At 39.8% G+C, this 13,093-nt stretch overlaps 1 protein-coding gene across 3 annotated transcripts in view; it reads right to left on the bottom strand.

The window, feature by feature from the left end:
• Positions 1-13,093, bottom strand: part of grik2 (glutamate receptor, ionotropic, kainate 2) — a 330,777-nt gene that overhangs the window by 66,447 nt on the left and 251,237 nt on the right. For all 3 annotated transcript variants that reach the window (XM_013139315.4, XM_020041428.2, XM_020041429.2), the window contains exons 13-14: positions 8,209-8,327; positions 2,624-2,841 (exon numbers count right to left, since the gene is read on the bottom strand). In XM_013139315.4, the coding sequence (XP_012994769.2) occupies positions 2,624-2,841; positions 8,209-8,327 (337 nt within the window). The remainder of the gene's footprint in view (positions 1-2,623; positions 2,842-8,208; positions 8,328-13,093) is intronic.

Genomic DNA, 13,093 nt, shown 5'->3' with positions numbered 1-13,093 from the left:
ACACTCATTATCTCAATATGTCCATTCTTTTATTCTTTAAAATATTTTTTTCTGATAATGCCACACCTTTCTACTTGATGGCATAGCTAATACAGAACAACACAACTCTGTAACCAGGATCAGGCTTCTTATCACCATGGCATAAGGTATCTGCTGTTGTAGGGACCAGACAAGTACGGTAAAATAATAGCATTGCAAGGGTCCATAATAGGATGTGATTTTATTACATAATAAGAGACACACAATGTTGTGGGCTTATTGAATAACTATTCAATGTTGTTCTGAAGGGATTCAATTTGGGGAATGGATAGAATGGTTTGGCAGAACTACTGAGGTAACAGGACTGACACATATTTGTTTCAGATGCTTTAGATAGTTATTGCATGCAAGGATAAAAAAAATAAAAAAGGTTTTAACTGTAATAAGGACAAGACGGCTGTCTAAATATCTACAGTAAGGAAAATAAGGTTGAATTGATAAGGAAGTCTTATATTGTTCTGTTTAAAGTCGATCAATCAGTTACGTAATTGAAAAGAAAGCATGTTTGTTTTCTTAATAAATGAGTAGGAAGGGATCCAAAGATCTATTTAGTTGTATTAGGGGACAAGATTATGCAATTCTGATACACTGTGAAAGTCTGATTATCTACAACTGTGGGTAAAGGACATACCCTAACATTTATGAAGAGAATAATTTACCTCCCGTGCCAGGATGAACGGACATGGGTGGGAAATGAGAATAGAAGCTGCAAGGAACCATTTGGTACACTTTTTTACAGCAAGGCGAGGTACTGTTCCACAGGGATGTACGAGTTATGCTTAAAGCTCAGATCTGCATTAGGAAAAACAGGTTTCCTTCAGTTGCATTTGTTATTGTTTATCTTTACAACAGTACAACCATTGTGCTGTCTTATGCCAACTGTTGTTTTCATTAATTTGTCACAGAATAATTAAAATACTATTCAAAGCTTTGCTATCATTAGCATATATTGGTGTGCGTGTTTTGTAAATGTGTTGGAGAGAATGCATGTGTGTTCTTTTGTGTTCACAAAGCAAACACACATGATAAAAAATGAAGTGTGAAAATAAAAAAACCCTACCATAAAGATCCATTGCAGCTGTCTGAGTGAGACAGATTTGTTCGCCATCTGGCATAGAGTGGCTTGCGCAACACAATGGTGTTGATATGATATGATAGACAAACAGTGCAGAGTAATTGGAGACACAGCAGGGAGATCTTTTGCATTGAGAATATTATGGAAGACCCTCAAACACTGCTATCTAGATACCCTTGGTATGCTTCAGTGATTCCACCTGACCAATCACTGGGATAACTACAGAGGAGGGGAGAACAGAGAGCTGCCTGCACTGTACATCTGCAAGTTTTACAATCTATGTGCTGAGGTAAAGAGTGTTGTGTGTTACACAGCAATTTTTACACCTTGCATTAATGATGTGGTTGTCCACATCATTAATGCAAGGTCCATAAATGTGTTTAATTTCTACCCAATGTGAACAGAAAACAGCATACTTGTGTTGTCAATATATTTTTACTGTCAACGTTAATGCCATCTGGTAAACCAGTGAGTCAGGACTAGGTGTAAGACTATACTTCAGAGAATCAATCCCATCATTAAAAATGGCACCAAACAAGAGCTGAGCGTCTTTGTATGTATACTGTGCAGTTCATGCACAGTATACATACAAATTATACTTCCATTTAAACACCATAAAAATTCTCTTCCAAACGCTAATTGACTTGGAGGTGAACCATGGTCTTATTTTCTGGATGAGAAGGTTACTTTCTAAACACCCACAAGGATCCTCCACTAATAGTACAAAGTCAAAACAGCTAGTTTTAAACACTGACACCTCAAGGAAATGTTATCACAAGTACTGTCCTCTGTATAATAAATTCAAAATCAAACAATGTATTCAGCTTATTCAAATACGCAGACATATAACTGTATTTTTGGCTTTTTGCTTTCGGGGGAAACTTATATCTTAACCATGTTATGTGTCTCCAGAACTGCTGCAAAATGGTGTACAAAAATCTGATAGAAAGTAATCTTTGTTCAGATAGTTAATAAACCTAAACAGCAGCTCAGTGACATATATGTGCTAAGCACTAAGAGAAAGCAGTGATTTTTAGTAATTACCCCTCCCATCCACTATTACCAGAGTTTGAAATGTACCCCGCTAGATGTTTTATATTGCCAAAGCTTCCAAGAAAATCTAAATAGAATATTATTAATAACAGAAAAACTGTGCCACTGACAAAATGTAAATGCTTTTGTTGTCAATATATGAATTTCATTTTGTTGAGGTAATTTACATAATCTCTCTGAATGAAAAAGCAGTTAGATGGTCTGCATATTTGCACATAAGAAAAGGCTCCCGCTCATGTTTCTGCATGCTCATTAATTGACATTACAGTCATTTAACAGTAGATGCATGCACAAACAGTTATAATTGTTGTCTGAGTAAATGATGCAGCGTCCACCCTTTTGGCCACTTCAGAATATTTTATCTCTATGGCAAGAAGCAGCATTTACCTGAGTTTTGTCAAATAATAATAGACAGTGTACAGTTCCATGATGCTATGTTCTTTCTATTAGACCCACCTTGAAGAAGGTCATTGTGGATCCATCCTCCACGACTCCGTACTCTATCTTGGTCTGCTTTGCCAGGTCATCAGCTGAATCAATGGGTGACTCCATCCTCTCCACTGTGAGAAAGGCAGCCAGGTTGGCTGTGTAGGAGGAGATGATGATGAGGGTGAAGAACCACCAGATTCCTCCTACAATCCTGGTGGATAGGGCTTTAGGCATGAGCTCAGAGCCTGGTCAGGGGCGAGAGGAGAGGAGCAGAGAAAGGGGTCAACCCCAGCAGGGCCCTGGGGCAGAGAGGGGAGACCTAGCCAGCAGCATCTACCAGAGGACCAGCCAGAGGACCAGGGCATACCTGAGTCATACATGCGTGTGCTTGCACACACGCATGCAAACAAACACACACACACACACATACACACACACAGAAACACATACAAAGTTGCATGCATGCACGTACACTGGGCAGACTTGGGTGGCAGGACATGGCTGGGCATGTTTTGTATATCTAGCCACAAGCTGTTAGAATCAGACCTTGACAGTGATCTCAGGCTGCATATCATTCACTCACATTGGGAAAAATAGTAAATACTCCAAAGCTGAGGTTCTTTGTCTAAAGTAATCTAATCAAAATCACAAGACAACTGTTTTCCATATGACTCAAAATATCCAGACGTGTACAGGTGCTGGTCATAAAATTTGAATATCATCAAAAAGTTTATTTATTTCAGTAATTACATTCAAAAATAGAAACTTTTACATTATATTCATTCATTACACACAGACTGATATATTTCAAATGTTTTAATTTTGATGATTATAACTGACAACTAATGAAAATCCCAAATTCAGTATCTCAGAAAATTAGAATATTACTTAAGACCAATACAAAAAAAATATTTTTAGAAATGTTGGCCAACTGAAAAGTATGAACATGAAAAGTATGAGCATGCACAGCACTCAATACTTAGTTGGGGCTCCTTTTGCCTGAATTACTGCAGCAATGCGGCGTTGCATGGAGTCGATCAGTCTGTGGCACTGCTCAGGTGTAATGAGAGCCCAAGTTGCTCTGATAGTGGCCTTCAGCTCTTCTGCATTTTTGGGTCTGGCGTATTGCATCTTCCTCTTCACAATACCCCATAGATTTTCTATAGGCTTAAGGTCAGGCGAGTTTGCTGGCCAATTAAGAACAGGGATACCATGGTCCTTAAACCAGGTACTGGTAGCTTTGGCACTGTGTGCAGGTGCCAAGTCCTGTTGGAAAATGAAATCTGCATCTCCATAAAGTAGGTCAGCCGCAGGAAGCATGAAGTGCTCTAAAACTTCCTGGTAGACGGCTACGTTGACCTTGGACCTCAGAAAACACAGTGGACCAACACCAGCAGATGACATGGCACTCCAAACCATCACTGACTGTGGAAACTTTACACTGGACTTCAAGCAACGTGGATTATGTGACTCTCCTCTCTTCCTCCAGACTCTAGGAAATGCAAAATTTACTTTCATCAGAGAACATAACTCAGCAACAGTCCAGTCCTTTTTGTCTTTAGCCCAGGCGAGACGCTTCTGACGCTGTGTCTTGTTCAAGAGTGGCTTGACACAAGGAATGCGACAGCTGAAACCCATGTCTTGCATACGTCTGTGCGTGGTGGTTCTTGAAGCACTGACTCCAGCTGCAGTCCACTCTTTGTGAATCTCCCCCACATTTTTGAATGGGTTTTGTTTCACAATCCTCTCCAGGGTGTGGTTATCCCTATTGCTTGTACACTTTTTTCTACCACATCTTTTCCTTCCCTTCGCCTCTCTATTAATGTGCTTGGAGACAGAGCTCTGTGAACAGCCAGCCTCTTTAGCTATGACCTTTTGTGTCTTGCCCTCCTTGTGCAAGGTGTCAATGGTCGTCTTTTGGACAGCTATCTAGTCAGCAGTCTTCCCCATGATTGTGTAGCCTACAGAACTAGACTGAGAGACCATTTAAAGGCCTTTGCAGGTGTTTTGAGTTAATTAGCTGATTAAAGTGTGGCACCAGGTGTCTTCAATATTGAACCTTTTCACAATATTCTAATTTTCTGAGATACTGAATTTAGGGTTTTCATTAGTTGTCAGTTATAATCATCAAAATTAAAAGAAATCAACACTTGAAATATATCAGTCTGTGTGGAATGAATGTATACATTATACATGCTTCACTTTTTGGATGGAATTACTGAAATAAATAAACTTTTTGATTATATTCTAATTTTATGACCAGCACCTGTATATGATGTTTTCAGACGTTTGCCTTGAGCGTGTTCTTGAAGAAGGGTTTGTGTGAGTGGATAAACTGAGGTCTTCCTCTGTGTCTGTGATTGAGGTAGGACTGGGCAGCAAGGTCGTTCTCTTCCAGCTAAAGGCAATATAAAGCTGCAATTTGGCACATTCACTCTAAGGCAAAAGGCGATGAACTGTGTGACAGAAAGGAGGATAAGAAGAACATAAGCTTCTCTTTGTGAGACTCAATCCCTCAATCCTATCACTTTGCCTCTTATAACTTTCTCATAGTCTGGGCAATGAGTAGTCACTCAAGGAGTGATGAAGAGAGAGGCTGGACCTGACAGCCAAGTCCAGTACTGTCTGAATTCATGCCCAAAGCCCTGTCCACCAGAGAGGAGAGTGGGGGGAGTGGGAGAGCACTGTGGAGGGGAACATAAAGAGGGACACAGCGCACATTGTCCTCTCCTCATGTGTCCCATCTCTTCCTGACTCCTTCATCCACCACCACACCCCTGTTGTCAGCCAGACAAAAAATGTAACATGATTTAACAACCACATCATCATTATCTAGTATGCCTAAAAACCACTCAAATTATAAGAAAACAAAAACAGCATATGTAAACAAACTCAACATAAAAAAGACAATAGCAACACCTATGACACAACCATGAAAAAGACAGTTTTGTCTTCAGTTGAATAACATTATATACCAGTTAAGAAACCTTACCCCATCGAGACCATAGTGACTTAGGACAATGCGACAGACCCCCCGCCCGAGAGCGGAGTGAGTCGGTACCGAAACAACAGAACCTGGTTGGGGCTGACTGTCATGTACCCAAGGTAACGTCATGTCCAAACTGCACATCCCACAGTTTTCTGGGGGCAGGGCCAAGCTGTGGGGGCCGGGGCAGGGGAGCCTCTCTACAGTACAGGCCAGTGCAGCCATCACAGAGACAACATGCAGACAGGCACAGTGTGCTCCTCTGTCTCAATCTCCCAAAACCCTTTTGCCCTACAACCACATCTTCTCAACTAAGGACTCAACATGGTTATATAAGACCTACTGTACAGCCAATGTTACAAGCTCTGAGATACCCTGGAATATGGATACTTTCACTCTACCTACCTGCACAAATAAGGGTCCCAAGAGTTTTAACCATAACATTTTATAAACTGTAGACACTCATATAAGACATATTAACCATACTACAGTGAGGGAAAAGATTATTTGATCCCCTGCTGATTTTGTACGTTTGCCCACTGACAAAGAAATGATCAGTCCATAATTGTAATGGTAAGTTTATTCGAACAGTGAGAGACAGAATAACAACAACAAAAATCCAGAAAAACGCATGTCAAAAATGTTATAAATTGGTTTAGGTGTCTTTGAGCTGCGATTAGGAGCATACTCTCAAAGGGACTCTCACACTCTCAGTTTGTTACCTGTATAAAAGACACCTGTCCACAGAAGCAATCAATCAATAAGATTCCAAACTTTCCACCATGGCCAAGTCCAAGGATGTCAGGGGCAAGATTGTAGACCTACGCAAGGCTGGAATTGGCTACAAGACCATCTCCAAGCAGCTTGGTGAGAAGGTGACAACAGTTGGCGCAATTATTAGAAATGGAAGAAGTTCAAGATGACGGTCAATCTCCCTCGTTCTGGGACTCCATGCAAGATCTCACCTCGTGGAGTTACAATGATCATGAGAACGGTGAGGAATCACCGTTAATTATTCATCTGAATGATTAAGAGGAGAACTGGGTGAAAGTGTTGCGGTCAGATGAGACCAAAATCGAGCTCTTTGGCATCAACTCAACTCAAGGAAGGCTGCCTATGACCCCAAGAACACCACCCCCACAGTCAAACATGGAGGTGGAAACATTATGCTTTGGGGGGGGTTTTCTGCTAAGTGGACAGGACTACTTCACTGCATCAAAGGGACGATGGACTGGGGCCATATACCTTCAAATCTTGGGTGAGCCAGGGCATCGCGGATGGGTATTCCAGCATGACAATGACCCAAAACACACGGCCAAGGCAACAAGAGATGTGTACAAACCTGGTGGCCAACTACAAGAAACATCTGAACTCTGTGATTGCCAACAAGGGTTCTGCCACCAAGTACTAAGTCATGTTTTGCAGAGGGGTTGAATACTTATTTCACTCATTAAAATGCAAATCAATTTATAACATTTTTTACATTACTTTTTCTAGATTTCTTTGTCTCTTTTTGTCTCTCTCACTGTTCAAATAAACCTACCATTAAAATTATAGACTGATCATTTCTTTGTCAGTGGGCAAACATACAAAATCAGCAGGGCATCAAATAATCTTTTCCCTAAATGTATATAAATCCAATACCATTGTACCTGCAAACAAATTTCCTAAATCAACTTCATTCTAAAAATGACTAGGGCATGCATGTTACTGTAAGATTTTGCATGCTACCAGCCATCATCAGTGGCTAATACAATAAAAATATACACATTTCGTCAACCTGTTAGAACTTTGAGCAGTGTTTTAAATTGGCAATGCAACTCATTGGCCTAGATCCAAAGCAGTGCAGACATAGGCTTTTTCAACCTCCAGAACTTAATCTAAGTTGAACTGTTTCAAATATATTACATTGCTCATGGAAGGCAATAGAATAGTACAAAATGCATTATACATTTTTCTGGCATGCAGTGTCAGTCGATACCAAAATTGTAAATTAAATTATTGTAAATTAAGTGAAATAGTTCTATTTAATTTCATGATATGCTCTAATTAAATTATTCATATTTTTTGTTTAGTTTTGGTTCTCTCAATCTAAAGATGTGAACAGTTGAGAAGATATGGCATCAGTTTGGCAGAAGGAAAAAAAACCAGACAGAGGGCGACTCAGAGACAGCACACTGTTTTAGCGCTCATTCTGATTCTCTCACTATCCATTTAGCTTTTTACTTCCTGACACTTTGGGGATAGTTTTCGGATAGTACACTTAACTGTTCTGAAACCTGTAGGGAAGGGGCAGAGGTGAAGTTAGGGAAAGTTGAGGGGTACAGTTAATGAAAGGTAGAGGAGGGTGGGGCAATCATGCAGGAACAGGGAGGAAAATGCCCTGACTCTCTTATCTTCATTCTGCAATCAATCAAATAAGCTTAGTATCCAGGATCTCAATATCCTGCATAGCCAATCCACACCACACTGTGGATCGACAGACACAACCAAATCAGTCACACATTCTGCTTCCTGCTACATGCACAGAGGCCCCCATGCATGGTCTGGGCCTGGTTGATAGCAAGTTTGAACCCCCAGCAAAAGAGTGGGACGTGTGCTAAAGGGGGCAGGCAGAGGCGTCTACCTTGCTGCATGAGAGCTCCAACTCCGAACCAGAAACTATTTAGCAGGGTGAAATTGTTTTCCACTACATCCGAGTCAGGGTTGCACGGGTGTGGGTTATACCATTCGTAGGGACTAAACCTGTGGCAATTGACAGAAAACACACACACATTTATTTCAGTTGTGTTCAAAGACCAATAGAACAGACAGTGTTACAGACCAATACTAGTTTAAATTGGCCTACCTGGAGAGCTAGATAAGAAAAACAGGTTAGCCAGTCATTCAAAATATACATGTCTTTGTCAACACATTCTATTGCCTCAAGAAAATGTTTCACCAAGACATTCAAAATAGGCCATCACTACAAGTTTTACATGTTAAACGTCCAAACTGCATCACTATTGTAGGATATTTAATTCTGTTAAAGGAAGGATTACTCATGAGGCCTATATGATTAATATTTTAGAGTTATAAACTTCTGGTGTAGGCAATATACTGTATCTTAATGAGTGCTATGTTATTTTAAGAGTTCCCTTCTTATTGCTCAAGGGGCAGAGTACAATAGGTTTCCAGAGTCACTCACACCACAACTGGCTACTTTCAAAACAGGCGTCCTTTTGCTAGCCAATAGCTCAGTCATGTTAATGGCTTGAATAAATGCCATCACAATACAAAAACATCTGCAAAGTACGAGACGCAGCGCGCAATTAAACATGCTACACAGCAAACACATTGTTATTTTCTGCAACAACCTGGGAGCAATTGATAATTGCCTTGCTCAGGGACAGAACATCTCAAGTATTCAATCTACCAACCTATCAGTCACTTGTCACATGTTCTAATCATTAGACAACACTGCTGCCCCCAGATAAGAAGCAGCTGCACTGAAATAGCCATGTTATCAAATATAAATTAACAAACATGATGACACAAACAAATCATCATAAAACTATTTGGAATGTAAAAAATATATATATCTTTCAAATTTTTATGTTTGTTACTCTTTCTGCCAATAGCACAGAGATCTCTAAAGGCAAAGGCAATTTTATTTATAAAACACATTTCATATACAGTGATAACTCAAGGTGCTTTACATATTGAAAAGAAAAATAAATGACAAAGAGTATATGAGAGAAAAAATAAAAATTGGAAATAAGACAAATATATGTAACACCACTGAGTATTTGAGAATGTCTGACTTATCTGTCACAAATACAAAAATATGTAACATGTTTGGGACATTTGCAATCTTGTAGCACACTATTTATTATGGTCTACTCACCCACATCAAAAATCTATTCAAAATGTAAACAATTATTTAAACATCAGAGCAGCAGACAGCAATGATTTACAAACATCTGCTGTTGCAAAACAGCTGCCAGACTAAAGGCAAAGAGAAAGAAGGAGAGATCAACTTAATAAAAGCCTCTGGCTAGGCTGATGGTTACGATTTATCTGACAGAAAAGTAAAGAAAACTACACACTGCTCATGAGAAGAATTCAGTGATTCAATCTGGTTTTAAGATGCTGAGTATTTTGAGAAAAAATTACAATAACCATATACACTCACCTAAAGGATTATTAGGAACACCTGTTCAATTTCTCATTAATGCAATTATCTAATCAACCAATCACATGGCAGTTGCTTCAATGCATTTAGGGGTGTGGTCCTGGTCAAGACAATCTCCTGAACTCCAAACTGAATGTCAGAATGGGAAAGAAAGGTGATTCAAGCAATTTTGAGGGTGGCATGGTTGTTGGTGCCAGATGGGCCAGAGTATTTCACAATCTGCTCAGTTACTGGGATTTTCACGCACAACCATTTCTAGGGTTTACAAAGAATGGTGTGAAAAGGGAAAAACATCCAGTATGCGGCAGTCCTGTGGGCGAAAATGCCTTGTTGATGCTAGAGGTCAGAGGAGAATGGGCCAACTGATTCAAGCTGATAGAAGAGCAACTTTGACTTAAATAACCACTCGAGGTATGCAGCAAAGCATTTGTGAAGCCACAACACGCACAAACTTGAGGCGGATGGGCTACAACAGCAGAAGACCCCACCGGGTACCGCTCATCTCCACTACAAATAGGAAAAAGAGGCTACAATTTGCACGAGCTCATCAAAATTGGACAGTTGAAGACTGGAAGAATGTTGCCTGGTCTGATGTTGCCTGGTCTGATGAGTCTCGATTTCTGTTGAGACATTCAGATGGTAGAGTCAGAATTTGGCATAAACAGAATGAGAACATGGATCCATCATGCCTTGTTACCACTGTGAAGGCTGGTGGTGGTGGTGTAATGGTGTGGGGGATGTTTTCTTGGCACACTTTAGGCCCCTTAGTGCCAATTGGACATCGTTTAAATGCCACGGCCTACCTGAGCATTGTTTCTGACCATGTACATCCCTTTATGACCACCATGTACCCATCCTCTGATGGCTACTTCCAGCAGGATAATGCACCATGTCACAAAGCTCGAATCATTTCAAATTGGTTTCTTGAACATGACAAGGAGTTCACTGTACTGAAATGGCCCCCACAGTCACCAGATCTCAACCCAATAGAGCATCTTTGGGATGTGGTGGAACGGGAGCTTCGTGCCCTGGATGTGCATCCCACAAATCTCCATCAACTGCAAGATGCTATCCTATCAATATGGGCCAACATTTCTAAAGAATGCTTTCAGCACTTTGTTGAATCAATGCCACGTAGAATTAAGGCAGTTCTGAAGGCGAAAGGGGGTCAAACACAGTATTAGTATGGTGTTCCTAATAATCCTTTAGGTGAGTGTATACACTTCACTTAATTTGTAATTCAGGTGTGCTCAGTGGCATCATTAGGCCTGGACATCTGGGGCTATTGCTCTGTATCTTTTATGAACTTCTGCGAGAACGCAAAGCTACGAATCAAATTTGATTGAGAGAAAAACATTTCCATTAAAAAACACACTATCTATCAGTCAATTTTTTTATTGAAATTCACAGTTTAATGTCTTAAGGACAAGGAAGAAATAAACAATTGGGCAAACAAAGTAATCATGGAATCATTTTGGACAACAAAATGTTGTCTACATTTTTTACTCATCAAAGTAGCTACCTTTTGCAGACAGCTGAACACACTTGTGGCATTCTTTCCACAATTAAAATCAAAAATCAAGTATTGTTCAGGATGTTCTTCCCAGCACTGTTGCAGAAGTTCCTACAAATGTGTTGCACTTGATTGTTGTTTTGCTTTCACTAATCTGCCCAGTTCACCCCAAAACTGCTCAGTGGGGTTTAAGTATGGTGACTATGTTGACCATTTCATGATTTGAAGCCTACTGTCTTGTCCTTTTCTACTAAGGTAGTTCTGACATAGCCTGAAGGAATGTTTTGGGTCATTATCTTGCTGTAGGATGAACCCCTGACCAACTAGGTAATGCAATTCCCAGAGGCGCTGGAAAATGCTGGGGTAGCAATTTTGGTTCATGTTAATTCATTGGTCCATAAGACCTTCCATTATTCAGTAGTCAACTGGCGATGTTAAATGGCCAAGACAAGTGTATTTTTCTGATTTTGCCATCATAAAAATGTCTTTCTTACATCCCCTTGACCTGTCACAACTACAGCTCGAAGTCTTCTCTTCACAACTGAAATTGAAAACTCTGAAATGTACACTATTTTTCTGTATTTGGTAACCTAAACCTTTTGTTTAACTTTTGTAAGTTTATCGTTTACCTTTGTACCACTTCATGTTAAGTGGACTTAAAACTGTGCACTGAACAAACCGCCTGTGGAATTGGCTGAATTCAAACTGGCACTAGTGAACTATTTCCTATAGCCACCACACACAGCTTCTGTTCGTCGGCAGTGATGTCACTGAGGTGAGCGTGAACTTTAACCTCAACAAGCTATGTGAAGATAGGTTGCTTCGCCTAGCTGACCCATTTTCATCAGAATAATATCTGTAATTGTGGAAAATGTTGTGGTCATAAGAAAGGTACAAGGAATGTGGGAGAGGAGACTTGAGATTTCACTCATTGCCATATCTGTAATCTCTCTTCACAGTTCCATCTCTCAAACCCATCATTAGGACGACCTATAGGCTCCATATCCCAAGATCCTCCAGATCCCAATCACAACGAACACAGCATTCCACCCAGTTCCAAATCACCGAAATACTAAGCCCGTTCAAGAGTTTGTGATAGTTTTCTAACATTCTTTGAGATTAGCTTCTGTGTTTACAATTTATCTTATCCTAGTCTGTACCTTCGCCTGAGCCTTTTTGACATACACACTTGTATTTTGGATTTATATATTTACATAGTTATGTACTGTATTGCTATACTAGATGTATCTATAATATTCAACACTTTTACCCACATTGTTCATATTCCCCATCGTACTCTTTTTAAAATTGCTGCTAGTTTACATTTATGTATATTATTGCTAATTTCAGCTTTATTTTTGCTTTATATATTTCCTAATTCTTACTATGTAGATGTCGTGTGCCATGTCACAAGAATTTCATTGTGCAGAATGACACTGTGTTATTTGGTGCTTTTGATAAATCAATTTGAACTTCTGAATTTCCTTTATTTGGATCAACTTCTGCCTGATCACATCTTGAACACGCTGCTTGCCTGCTGCCAGGGTTTTTGGTCTGAAATTAAATTCCACCCGCTCTGCCTCACCCGAGTCGTATTGTGGGAGAATTAATGGAGCAACATCACCAACGAGACATACAAAGTTTGCAGGAAACATTTTACAGACATTTTACATTAAATTTTACAAGGCTGTCTAGTTTTCTTATTAAAATGACTAACGATGAAAATATTAGCTATAGCCTAGCATGTTATTATTTGTATAACTTCAATACAGGGAACTTAGCAGTCATCTGGACAATGATTCATCCAGGCATGAGTAAAGGGTT

Source organism: Esox lucius, chromosome 20 (genome assembly GCF_011004845.1).
Source record: "Esox lucius isolate fEsoLuc1 chromosome 20, fEsoLuc1.pri, whole genome shotgun sequence".
NCBI classification, from domain to species: Eukaryota; Metazoa; Chordata; class Actinopteri; order Esociformes; family Esocidae; genus Esox; species Esox lucius.
The sequence above is the reverse complement of the archived record's forward strand: the minus strand, read 5'-3'. Positions and strand labels throughout refer to the sequence as shown.